This window comes from Perognathus longimembris, chromosome 24, assembly GCF_023159225.1.
Source record: "Perognathus longimembris pacificus isolate PPM17 chromosome 24, ASM2315922v1, whole genome shotgun sequence".
Classification (NCBI taxonomy): Eukaryota; Metazoa; Chordata; class Mammalia; order Rodentia; family Heteromyidae; genus Perognathus; species Perognathus longimembris.
This window is the reverse complement of record NC_063184.1, coordinates 23745278-23757491: the sequence shown is the minus strand read 5'-3', so window position 1 is coordinate 23757491 and position 12214 is coordinate 23745278. Positions and strand designations below refer to the sequence as shown.

General features: G+C 35.4%; 1 protein-coding gene across 1 annotated transcript in view; it reads left to right on the top strand.

Moving 5' to 3' along the window:
- The window catches only part of Ccser1 (coiled-coil serine rich protein 1), a 671676-nt gene that overhangs the window by 220006 nt on the left and 439456 nt on the right, over nt 1–12214 (top strand). The window contains exon 7 of the mRNA XM_048333671.1: nt 8299–8506. Coding sequence (XP_048189628.1) covers nt 8299–8506 — 208 coding nt within the window. The remainder of the gene's footprint in view (nt 1–8298; nt 8507–12214) is intronic.

Genomic DNA, 12214 nt, shown 5'->3' with positions numbered 1-12214 from the left:
ATATGCAGTAAATCACAAGCATAAAGAAAACTCAGAGCCTCAAATTGGATAATAACAATAGAAATCTCAAACGACTTAATGAGGAGAGCCAAGTATGTAATTGTAGGGTCTAGTGCAACATCAAACATCAAATGCAATGCTTCTTGTTAAGAAGTTATTAAGAATTTATGATGGTACCAGCAGAAGATTAAAGAGAGTCTGAGACCCTTGTAAAAGTGGGCCCTGTTTGAACACATAGCCAATAAGCCTGTGAAGTAGCAAGAATAAATAGGATGGCCCATCCAAGATACACCATGAGGATAATTCAGCAAGATCCACATTTCTGGTATCTTCAGATCAAACTCAAGTCACATGACCACCCAGGGCAGGAGAGGATGGGACCTGGTTTAGCAATGTCATCAAGACCACAGTCAAGGAGGAGAGGAGGGGCCCACTCAAAAGATAAAGCCAACATTAGCAAAGAAACTGGAGAATTTCTTCATGTTGCAAGAAAGCAAAACAATAGGCATATAAGGAGAAAAACAAATTTAATGTTGCCATTTGGGGAAGAATTCCTTGGAATAGAACTTGATTTCTTTTTGAAGTGTTTTTTTTTTTTTTCCCCCTTCTTCTCTTATCCCCTTCTAAAAGAAGGAAATGCCGATGCTATTTTATCAGCTCTTCTTTGCTTATGTTAAGAAAAGACTGGCTATGTTTCTTTCCATTCTCATCTCTGTTTCAAAGACAATTGGACACCGATAGCAATCTGTGTTTCTGCTTATGTGTCAAAGAGCAACCTTCCTATGCCACCAACAACCACTGTTATCTGGTTTGAAATGTCAAGTACAAGTCAGCTCAAAAAGAAAGAAAGTGAGATAGCATTCACAAAGGACTGCATTGAAGGCACTGATAGAGTCCAATGTCTAAAGATCTGTGTTAAAGACAGGAGTTAGGAAGCGATTCATCAACAGAACTGAACACATCTTGGGCCTTCTAACTTATCTAATGTTTTGATTCATAGACATGTATCATCCTTATACTTATGACTGGAGTATCTGTCTGTTTGTGCTATACTGATGAATAACAGAACATAGTTCAGCTATTTTAGACTGTGGCATTGAAATCAGCTCAGCTATGTGACACTCGGCATGTATGCCATCCCATTCAAGGACTCGCTGCAGATTTTCTCACTAAACTCAAGGACTTCTTGTTTGTTTCTTGCAATCGCCGTTTATACTTTGACAGTTCTATGGTGAACAATTCTGCATAAACCATGCTGTATGCTTTTCATGTCTACCAATTGCTGCTCCTTGATTTGATACAGATGTCCAATAGTGTCTCTGTTTCAGAGTAAGGACCAATATTATTTCAGAAAGAAGGTAGACATTTTTTATGTGTTTCTTCTCCATTCATAGTTAAACTTGGAATTACTTATAAAAATAACTATATTCTTACAAACAGCCTCCTTGAATGTTCCTACCATAAGGTTTGTTCTTGACATTGGGATTTAAAGTGTCCTTGTGAAGTAATTCCATAATCAGCTGCCTACACAGTTTCTTAAGGGATTATTTACAATAATACTTGAAAATGTACTTTATTGAGATATTGATAACACATTTTGACACAAAGTTATTATGAATAAGTGAATGGTCAAAGAAACTGAGAATTTTGTTCTATTTATTGTATTCCTCTTGAAATAGTTTTGATTTGATTATTAATCCAACCACAGCATGTTAAAAGCATACAGGACCTGCAATTAAGTAATTATTTACAATGAATGTTTAAATATATGTGTATATGGATTTCATGTGTATCTCCCTGTGCCCAAAGTATTATTTAACCTTTATTTTGGGTTATTAATTTGTGTATCTTTTTAACTGTAGTTTTATCTCTAAGTTCTATAATTCTAACTCTTTCTATAGTGTAATGCTCTTTAAATTCTCAAATCATGTGTAAAACAAAATTAAAGAGAGAAATGCTCAGGAAATAAAGGGCATGGGGAAAAAGTACTCAATTTAGAACCAAAGACCTTTTCATAACAAGAAAGAAAATTTGTAGGAGATACAAAATCAGGTTTTTCTAAAATTTAGGGGAGACTGAGTATTTACTATTACTGGTGCATACTGAGAATCATTATTATAAATTTTAAGACTTCTTTTAAGGGCTGGGGATATAGCCTAGTGGCAAGAGTGCCTGCCTCGGATACACGAGGCCCTAGGTTTGATTCCCCAGCACCACATATACAGAAAACGGCCAGAAGCGGCGCTGTGGCTCAAGTGGCAGAGTGCTGGCCTTGAGCGGGAAGAGGCCAGTGACAGTGCTCAGGCCCTGAGTCCAAGGCCCAAGACTGGCCAAAAAAAAAAAAAAAGACTTCTTTTAACACTATAAATTATTTATAAATAATTATACATGGACTATTCATAATTATATAAAATTATTCATAGTTATTCATATTTGTAAATGTAACACTATTTTAACCTCAATCAAAGTAGCACTGAGGTTTTGAACTCAGGATACCCATGATTGCTAAGCAGGTCCTCTGCCACTTGAATTACATGCGCAAGCCTTTTTGCTTTAGTCCTGTTTTGGATACGGTTTTGTTTCCTGCCCCAGCTGGCAGAAAACTATACTTCCAGTATCATATGGTATAATATAGTATAGTACAATATAGTACAGTACAGTATAACATAGTGGGGACCACCTACCACCCCGGCTTTGGCTTGGGCAAAACTGGGATCTTGAACTGTGTCTCTCAGTTAGCTGAGGTTACAGGCATAATTACAGCAGGATTACTGGTTAAATCTTATTAAGAGAATAAAATGGAAAAATAAAGGGTACTGGGATTTATAGGTCAGGAAAGCAGAATGGTATTTCATTGATCTACGTAATACTTTGCACATAAATTCCAACTTGAAGTTTCCTACATATTAAGTCCAGATGATAAATCTTGTGGAATATCATGTTTTTCCACACGCCTCTTGAGTGGTCTACTCACCTAGCATTGTATAAGGACCTGAGTACTGCTCTTGGGCTTTTTCTCTCACGGCTAGCACTCTACCACTTGAGCCATACCTCCACCCTCAGCTTTTTGGTAGTTACTTGAAGGTAAGGATTCCACAGACTTTCCTTCGCAGGCTGGTTTTAAACTGGGACTCTCAGATCTCAGCCTCCTGAGTAGCTAGAATTGCAGACATGATCCATTGGTGCCTGGCTTTTAACCAACACAATGACAATTTTCACAAGTATTTTTTTTTTAATTTCCATTTTCAGCACTTCAGAATCTTTCCCTATTGCAATGCAATATTTTTAAATATAAATGTGTTGGTAACTTATATACCACTTCTTTGTATTAGTCCAATGTATACCACAAGACCTCCCTAAATGAATGCTTTAACTGCACATTTGACAAAAGCTATAAGGAAAGCCTTATCATAAGAAAAGAGGAACAGGATGACTGGTATATTAGATGCAAAGGTTTCCTTGGAGATGTGATACATTTTAAAGGGAAACCTGAAGCAAGCAAGGATGGGGCTTTTTTCAGACACACACACACACACCCTTACTCACACACACACCCTCAAACACACTCAGAACAAAGGCAAAGGCTCTCCCTTTGCATAGTTCAGGGCTAAAAGGAAGAGCCTTGTGTTTGGAAATCAGAGCAGGGAGATGGGTGTTACGGGATGTGAGCATAGGAGGAAGATAGTTTTTAGATCATGTCAGATGGTGTTTGCTATGCTAAGATATTTGGATTCTGCGTTCCCTTTCACCTTATCACAGGTGCTGGTAAAATAACATGTATGTGTAATTTTTAATCTAAATGTAAATTGTTAAATTTTTATAACACCATACACTCTGACAGAAGAAAATTCTAGTTCCTCTTTCACATACATCACCAAATATCCAATTAGGAAATAATGTATCAATATTGTCTTAAAATAACACTTTTGGACCAGCAATTTATTTTTAAAGTAAATATGGGCTGTTTATTATCATTGAGGGTTTTTTTTGTTTTGTGAGTAATTTCTTGAACATATAATTTTTGTTTGTTTTTTAGAAGATTGGTTTACTAGCATAGACTTATTTATATCGTTGTACCTGTCTTAGATTTATACAAGCTATGATTAAACACGCAATTGCTTTTTGAAATGGAATTTAAATAATAGTAACGTTCCAAAATTAAAGTACTTTTTAAAAAAATATCATTCTCTGACAATCTACTTATTGAAGTTTTGGAATGCTGTCTAAGGTACACATATGTTTGTTGTGTTGGACAAGAAGTTACTCTTCGATTTCTAACCCCTAGGAATTTGCTCAGGAAATGGCAATGTCACTACAAAGTGAAGGTCATTGCTATGACATTGCCATAGACAGTTCCTGGAATGAGGTACCAATATACTATTTGGGGAATGGCTCACCTGAAAGGGAACAATGTCAATGATACACAGGTGACACAACCTGTATTCCCTTAGGCATTCTAGTCACGGTAGACTGGCGCCTTCAAATCATTACACAAGTTCTTGTGAGTGGTAAGCATTTTTCTTTAAATGATTAAAGTAACATTGCTAGTTTTAACTAGCCAAAACAAAAATATGAACACGTTTTTCTTGTGATCAAGTCTTTAATCACTTTACAGTTTGTGTTGAGATGTAGTTCTTATTAAATGTATCTGTCATATGAAAATAAGATTACTATAGAGCTATAGGAGAATATACAATATAGTATATATAATATACTAATTTAGGAGAATCCTATCATAGTAAAGATCCCAATGACAAAAGTACAAGGTCAATTTGCCATGATACTTCAAAGTTAAATTTTTTTATGTATCAGCTGCAACTCTCAAATCCTTTAATCTGTCAAGAAGAAATTAAATCGCATATTGATTAGTTTTGCTGTTGTTCTTACTCACCCCTTTTTATTTAGCAACTTACAGACTGAGAAAGGTTCCTAAGTTTCAATTCAGCTTTATCTAAGTCTCCCCCCGCCCCATTGAAATGATAAAGACTTGGTCAGCCTTCAAAAGCATTGTAAGGAAGTCATAAGTACCTTGGTGTAATTGTACGGAAGATTCATGGGGTTGGCACAGAGTAGGAAAGCGGCATATAAATGTGCTCAGTGGAGAGATTACATCGTCTTTGGTTTTTGTTTGAAATAGTTATGGTGATGAATGAACCACTTGGCCCAGCTTCATGATCATACTTTTTGACACGTTAAGGTACTATCTTTTCTTTATAAATAAAGCACATTTGTTCTGCTTCCTGAAACCCTAATAACGTCAAGGGTTTGGATGAGAGCGAGGCAAGCAACTCAAGTGTATGCATTTTCTCATCCGGAGAGCCTTGGTAATGTGGGACAGAAGAGCAGGGGAATTTGCTTTTGTCTCTCCAGACTTATTATGGGTTGTCTGTTTTGGAGGAAATGGTGGTTTTGTGTTAGGGATTTTTTTTTTTCTTATCTTGACAACCAAAGGACATTTTTTCTTTTAAAGATTGTAGTTACCTTGAGATCCTTGAGCATTTGGATCCTCATAATATTCTATTATTAAAGACATTAATATTTAAATTACTGACATGTTATTGAAGAAGGCTAACTATCAACCATGGACAAAACTACAAAGGCTGGTTGTATCTGCTAATGCCATCAAACCTTGATCCATCTTGCTGTTTGAACCTAATTAAAGAATGCTTTTATTTAGTATGGTGCCACAGTGCATCTGTTTTTCATTTTTTAATTGTGAAGTAAAATATTCCACAGTTAATATTGCCCAAGTAAGAGAATATCAGTTATTGCTTTTAGCTATCATTACTATGAAATAAATGTGAAGAGCTCCTTGGGATCAGTGATGGGATTCTGTTTAACTAGTAACAGATATCCTCTTGTATAGGATGAGCCTCTTCAATAATCATGGAAAAAAAACACTGCTGGCCAATTTCCTCTCACAAATGCCTTTCGGTATATGGCTCATCTTAATGCTTTAAAAATGGGAGAGATATCCTTAGATGTGCATCTATGCATGTGTTTGTTTTTCTGAATTACAAGAGAAGATCCCTGAGCAACTTGAGTTGAGATAAAGCAAAGAGATTTTTTTTTTCTGATGCTGGCTATTAAGCTCATGTAAATATACAAATAAAATAACATCCTCATTTCTATGCACATCTGATCAGTTGTCGTTGACATGGTTTAAATTCTAAATTATTGGATAATAAACAAGGGAAACAAATATTTTGATCACCAGTATTTATTTCTACATGTGTATTTATACATTTTGATTATCCATGCACATAATAAGACATATACTACAACCCCTATTTTATATTTGTAACTAAATAGTAAATAACTAGACACAGCTAGCATTTTTTTGTTTCTTTCTTTTTATTTATTTATTTATTTATTTATTTTTATGATTTAACATCTTATTGATGTCTGAATTCTATTAATGTATGCTTTATAGCTAGAATCTTACGTTCCATTTTCAGCTAGGAAAAGCAGACCCTGTGTCTCACAAGTTCCGAAGGAAATCAAAACTCAAGGAAGTGAGAAGTGGAGAAACAGCCCATTCTTCCCTTAGTTCTTTGTCAAATGTGGCCTATGAAGATGATGATGATGATTTGAATACTTTACAGGATAGAGGAGACACGGAACTAAAGAAATTTTCTCTCAGTTCAGAACTTTTGGATTCAAAGTCTCTCACTGAGCTGCCTTTGGTTGAGAAACTCTCAAATTGCAGCCTGTCTGCACCTTCTTTGTTTGCTGATAACAACATGGAGATTTTTCACCCTCCTCCTCCATCTATTACAGCCTCAGTTGCCAAGGAACTCTCTGTAGTTTCTTCTTTGTTGGAAGAAACTACTGAGTGCTTGCATTCAGGTCTTATGAAAGTCTGTAGCATTTTTTAAGAGCAGTCTATTGACCAACTATAGTGCTGATTGTTCTGTGTGTGATAGTTTAGTCAGATTAAGTAAATCCAGGAGTAGACGGAATGAGTGTCTTTATTTTACATAGGAGGAAGCTGAGGCAGAGCAAAGTCACTCCCCAGGGTTCAGTGGCTGCTGAGAAATGGACCTGAACTTTTCCAGAATAAGATATTTTCCCATGCTCACCATGTAATACACACACACACACACACACACACACACACACACACACACACACACACACACATATATGCATATATATGGTACTTGTTATCCTCAGAAGATGTTGCAAGGACTTTATATGTTGTTAGACTTGTTTGTATGCTGTCATTCATCCACTCTAGTTAAACTCTTTTTTGTCAGTCTAGAAGCAGCTTCTCATGGGTGAGCTCTTTGTTTCTCTGTTTCCTTCTCTTTCAGGCATCCTGTAGATTGGATCACCAAAAGAGAGATCAAGAAGGGAAACAGAAACACACTTATGGACATATGCACCTTCTGTATACACAGGAATTTGACAGATTAGTAGTTCATGTAGAAATGACCACTGGGACTTACATGATGTCCTAACAAACAACAACAAAAATCCCAGTAAATTTTAGAGAATTGACAAAGCAAAGAGAAGGGCTTGGAGTTTCTGGGGCAGAATAGAGCGGGAAGGTAAATGCAAAACCTAGCTAAGAACATTGCTTGTGTCTTGCCTTCTCAGTGCTAACAAGGGATAGCTATATTCTCAGAATTAACTAATGTCTGTTCAGGAAGAGTGGCATCTTTTCAAATGCAAATCTGATTTTAGGAACATAGATGGAGGGCAGGGAGACTTTTTTTTTTTTTTGTATCTGCTTCTTGGTGGTTTCGTTGCTCAAAATGATTCTTATACTAAAATAGCATATTGGGGCCATTGGTTTATTTTTTTTCCTTTATAAATCATTAAGTCCATACATCTCATACTTATTTCGGTCTTTCTTACATAAAGTCCTATGTATGGTTCCAAGCTAAGTCACTAAAAAGTTTATTAATTTCCTTAGTCATTTAAGCTAATAAGTACTAGTTTTCTCTTCATTTTTACTCCTTAAACTTTTCATTAGAGTTCATTTGAAGTGTATATAGTGAGAAACATTGGGTATAAAAATGGTATTCCAGTGACTTTTTTGTTTGTCTTCCAAGTGAATTAACTAAATAACATACATCAGTGAAATCTTAATTATGGAAAGATCATCTTCTAAGATAGTAATTGTCTTTGAATCTCAACCACGAAATGTATAACCTGATAATTTCTGCAGAAGGCACGGATCTATAAGGAATTTTTGCCTCGTATACCTAATGACCTTGATCAACTTGGAGAGCAGTACTCCTCCCCAAATCCCTCCCTGATTGTAATTTCTGTTTCTGTTTTCCACCTTAGGAGCCTTTCCCTGAAATTAACAAAGGACGTGGATCAGGAGTTGAGGTGTTCTCACATGGGTCGGATACCAAGCAGTCCTTCTGTGGACCGGCCTGTACCAAGCGTGGAAGAGAATGGAGGCATAGACTCTTTGCCATTCAGGCTGATGCTGCAGGACTGCACCGCAGTGAAGACCTTATTACTAAAGATGAAGAGAGTTCTTCAAGAGGTAACGCATTAAGGAAAGATGAATGTCTTTCAGTGCTGGGTAACAGTGAGGGCCGCAGACCTGGTCAGACCCTGGATGTGGCTGTCATTAACTGCATGACATTGGGCCGAGGTCAGGTGCCCTCCTGGGCTTTCTGATAGATCAAACGAATGGTTCAGAGATCTGGTTTATAAATAGTCCCTCACAAATTCAGCTCTAGGATATTAAGGCTCAGTGAAAGAGCACATGGGTGCCAAGCCTTTTCTATTTGTCAGGTAAGGAGAACTGAGCCTTCCAAGCTATGGAGAGATGGATTTGACCTGCTTCATTTCATGATATAGGACTTTGTTTTTATGAAACTATAGAGTTTTTAGTTTTCAAGTGTATTCTGCTCTAATAATAATTCATCTAGTGAAAGTCTGAAGTTTTGAACAATTTAGCCCTGTAAATTTACCTGTAATCAGTCAAGAAACTTCATCATAAGAATTTCATTTTTTTTAAATTTCCAGTTGAGTTTAAGTTCAAGAATGTACAATCTTCTTGTAATTGCAAAGTTATGCTGTGATCATTCTAGGAAAAAATATATATGATATTATTCGTGTGTGTGTGTGTGTGTGTGTGTGTGTGTGTGTGACTAATATGAGGGTCAGAAATTGTCCCTTGTAAGTGGGAAAGTAGAAAAATAGCCTGATATTTGTGAGTTTGAATTCAGTAACTTATATCCAACCATTAACTTCAATTTATTTCTCCTTATTCAATAATATCTTGTATCATACAAGATATTAATAGCATGAGAACAGGAATACTTATTACTTAGGATTAATAATATTCTGGCTTCCTGCCACTAATGCCTGCCAATATTTGCTTTTCTAACACTCTGGTGGCAATAATTCTATCGTCTGCTACTTGTGAGCAGAACTGAATCTAGAGGAAGGAAGAGAGTGGAAGGAAAATGATGGCCCCAGACTTTTGAGACTACCAGTCAGTCTTCCTATTTCTTGTGCTTGTTATAAACAAAGAGAAACATATTCTGTATTCCACACCCATTCACATTGCTGGAGTGGCCGTTGTACCTACAGTCTATGAAGTATTGTATGTTTTCCCCAACCACTATTAGAATATCAGTGATTGTGTGAGCAGGCAGTGAAGAAAATACATTAAAGTGAGTTACCTATAATTGAACATATGATTTCAAAGGGGGAGTCAGCATTCAAAACTCATTTCTACTTTATTTTAGTTTTATCAACACTTAGGATGTAGTTTGCACCTATTGGATTTATATGGTGAAAGTCCTTCCTAACGGCTCTTCTGCATCTTTTCCAATTTTAGATTCGTTTATGTCATTTTAATGGCTCAAAATCAGCCATGTGGGAGTATTTATGCCACAGAAATTGGCAAACATTGCAAATTAGGGCTTTTATTTTTGGCAAGCCTGCTGTTAAATATTTACCAGCATCCTACTTTATGTGTGATTTTATGGTTTCTATACTGACAGTGTAAGTGTTTTTCTGTAGATGAAGCGATAAATTAGAATCTTCCCCAATCTTTGGCATAACATAGTCAGAACATCTTTGAACAGGGCAAACTTAATAACATCTGTTATATTAAAAGATATTAATCTCAAAGTCTATAACATGATGCTATTCAGCCTCCTACCTTGCTGGTGTGGATTTAATAACAAATCAATAGAAGAAAAAGGGAAATAAGAAGGTCCAACAGGATGTGTGAAGAGGCTTTCTTAGGGTAATTCATTTTGTAATTGCAAAATATTCAGTGATGTACACTATAGAGAAAATACTCAAAACTTATCTATGACATTTTCATATTCCCATCTGTTTCCCTTCATTAAACAAAGACTAAAGAGATTTCATTTTTAAACTGATGCAGATTGAGCACTAGTTACAAAGGTGTATGGCATCCCGCCACAGAACATTCTTTATTAAGTTATAACAATGTTACTGCATGATTAGCACAAACAAATATTCTAGAATAAGCTATCCATCCTAGATGCCTTTAATGAAAATCACCTACCGAAGTGTTCTCTATGCCAGCCAAAAGTTTTCAAACTACAACCCACATTTTGATTTTAATAACAACTATTCAGCTTAGATGAACAATAGCTGATAAAAAAAACTGGACTCTAACTGTACATAGATTATTTTATTTTAACTTTGGGGATTCATATTATCTAATTTTTCAACTAAAATAAAGAATTTTACTATGCCACTGTAGAATATATTCTTATTTGATAGATTCATTTTTTGGTGCATAAATTCAACAAAGCTTTGCTTTTAAGATATACAGACATTTGGTTATTATCTGTAGTAACATTTGCAATAAATTTTATATCAATACTCATTGATTTTGATCTCATATTTAATGTTCTCCCTTTATATATTTTATTATAATTTATTGGGTAAATTTTACAGTTAGGACTTAATCTAGGTTATAAACCAAGAACAACTTTAAGAGAAAAAACAAAAATTCCAAATCTTGACTAATCATGGCCTTAAAATTAAATTTGGTCTTAAATTGAACATTATCTTAAATTTATGGGGAATTACTAACTAGTTATAAGAATGTCTACACAGTTTGTTGATCAATTAAATTTGTTGGGCATGAATAATTTCCTGAGAAAGCTCTGCACAGAATTTGTCTTTCAATTAAATTTCTCTATATAGTTAATATCACATGTTCTATCAAAGTTAACATTAGCAACAAGGTTAAGCTTTATTTGTAATAGTGCCTATTATAAATAATATTCAAAAATCACTGTTAGCAACAGAATGTTAAACAAAGCTAGCTTTTTGCAACACATTTGTCATGCAATTATATATAATTACATATATATTATATAATGTGGATTTTCAGCACAATATACTTCAGGTTTCAAAGTGAATATAGGGTTGTAATTGACAAGGTATATTGTATTCATAAACTGCTTTGTTAAGTGGTATCTCCTTTGTACAACAACTTAAAGATAATAAGAAAGTGAATCTAGTAGTTTATTTGGGCCTGAATTTCCTCGAGACAGGAAGCAGGTGTGGAGGTAGTCACTGACTGAGCACTACTCTAGAGCTGGTTTCACTGTCCAGCATTGGGTCTGAACATCACTGTGGCGCAAACTTTCCGTGCGTGTCTTTCATGCATCCTGCAATAGAAGCACTAGGGTTAGAACGCTGCAAAATACGCCGTTTACATTAAGCATAGAAAGCTTTGTCTACTTATGTGATATTTGCTTCCTTTCTAATCCATCTGTACTTCATTTGCAGATTTCTGCTACCTGCTTGATACCTTAGTTTCCCACAGTAACAGTAATTGATCTTTCTACTGAATTTTCCCACCTAGAAACCAGGTTTCTTGCTGAAGTTAAGACAAAAATGAATGTGTGTGCAGGCCATTCTCACTAAGTCTGTGAGCATTTCCTAACTCCTTATTATTCAAGAAGTTCCTTTGTAAATTCTATATCCACCAACATTTCCTGGTTACTTAGGGCATTTACCTCTTATTGTGATTGTCTTTTCTTTTTCAATGATTCTCTGAGAGAGTTCAGGAGGGTAAGTTTGTGAACTTGCTTCTTGTCCTTTTTGTTTGACTTACACTATATTTGCTGCTTAATATCAAAGTGAATGATAATGTATAAGATTCATTTCAAGCCAAACATCTAGTCATTGTTGATGGAATAAAAGAGATCAGCTTGAGTGTCAAATGAAATAACAATAAAAATAG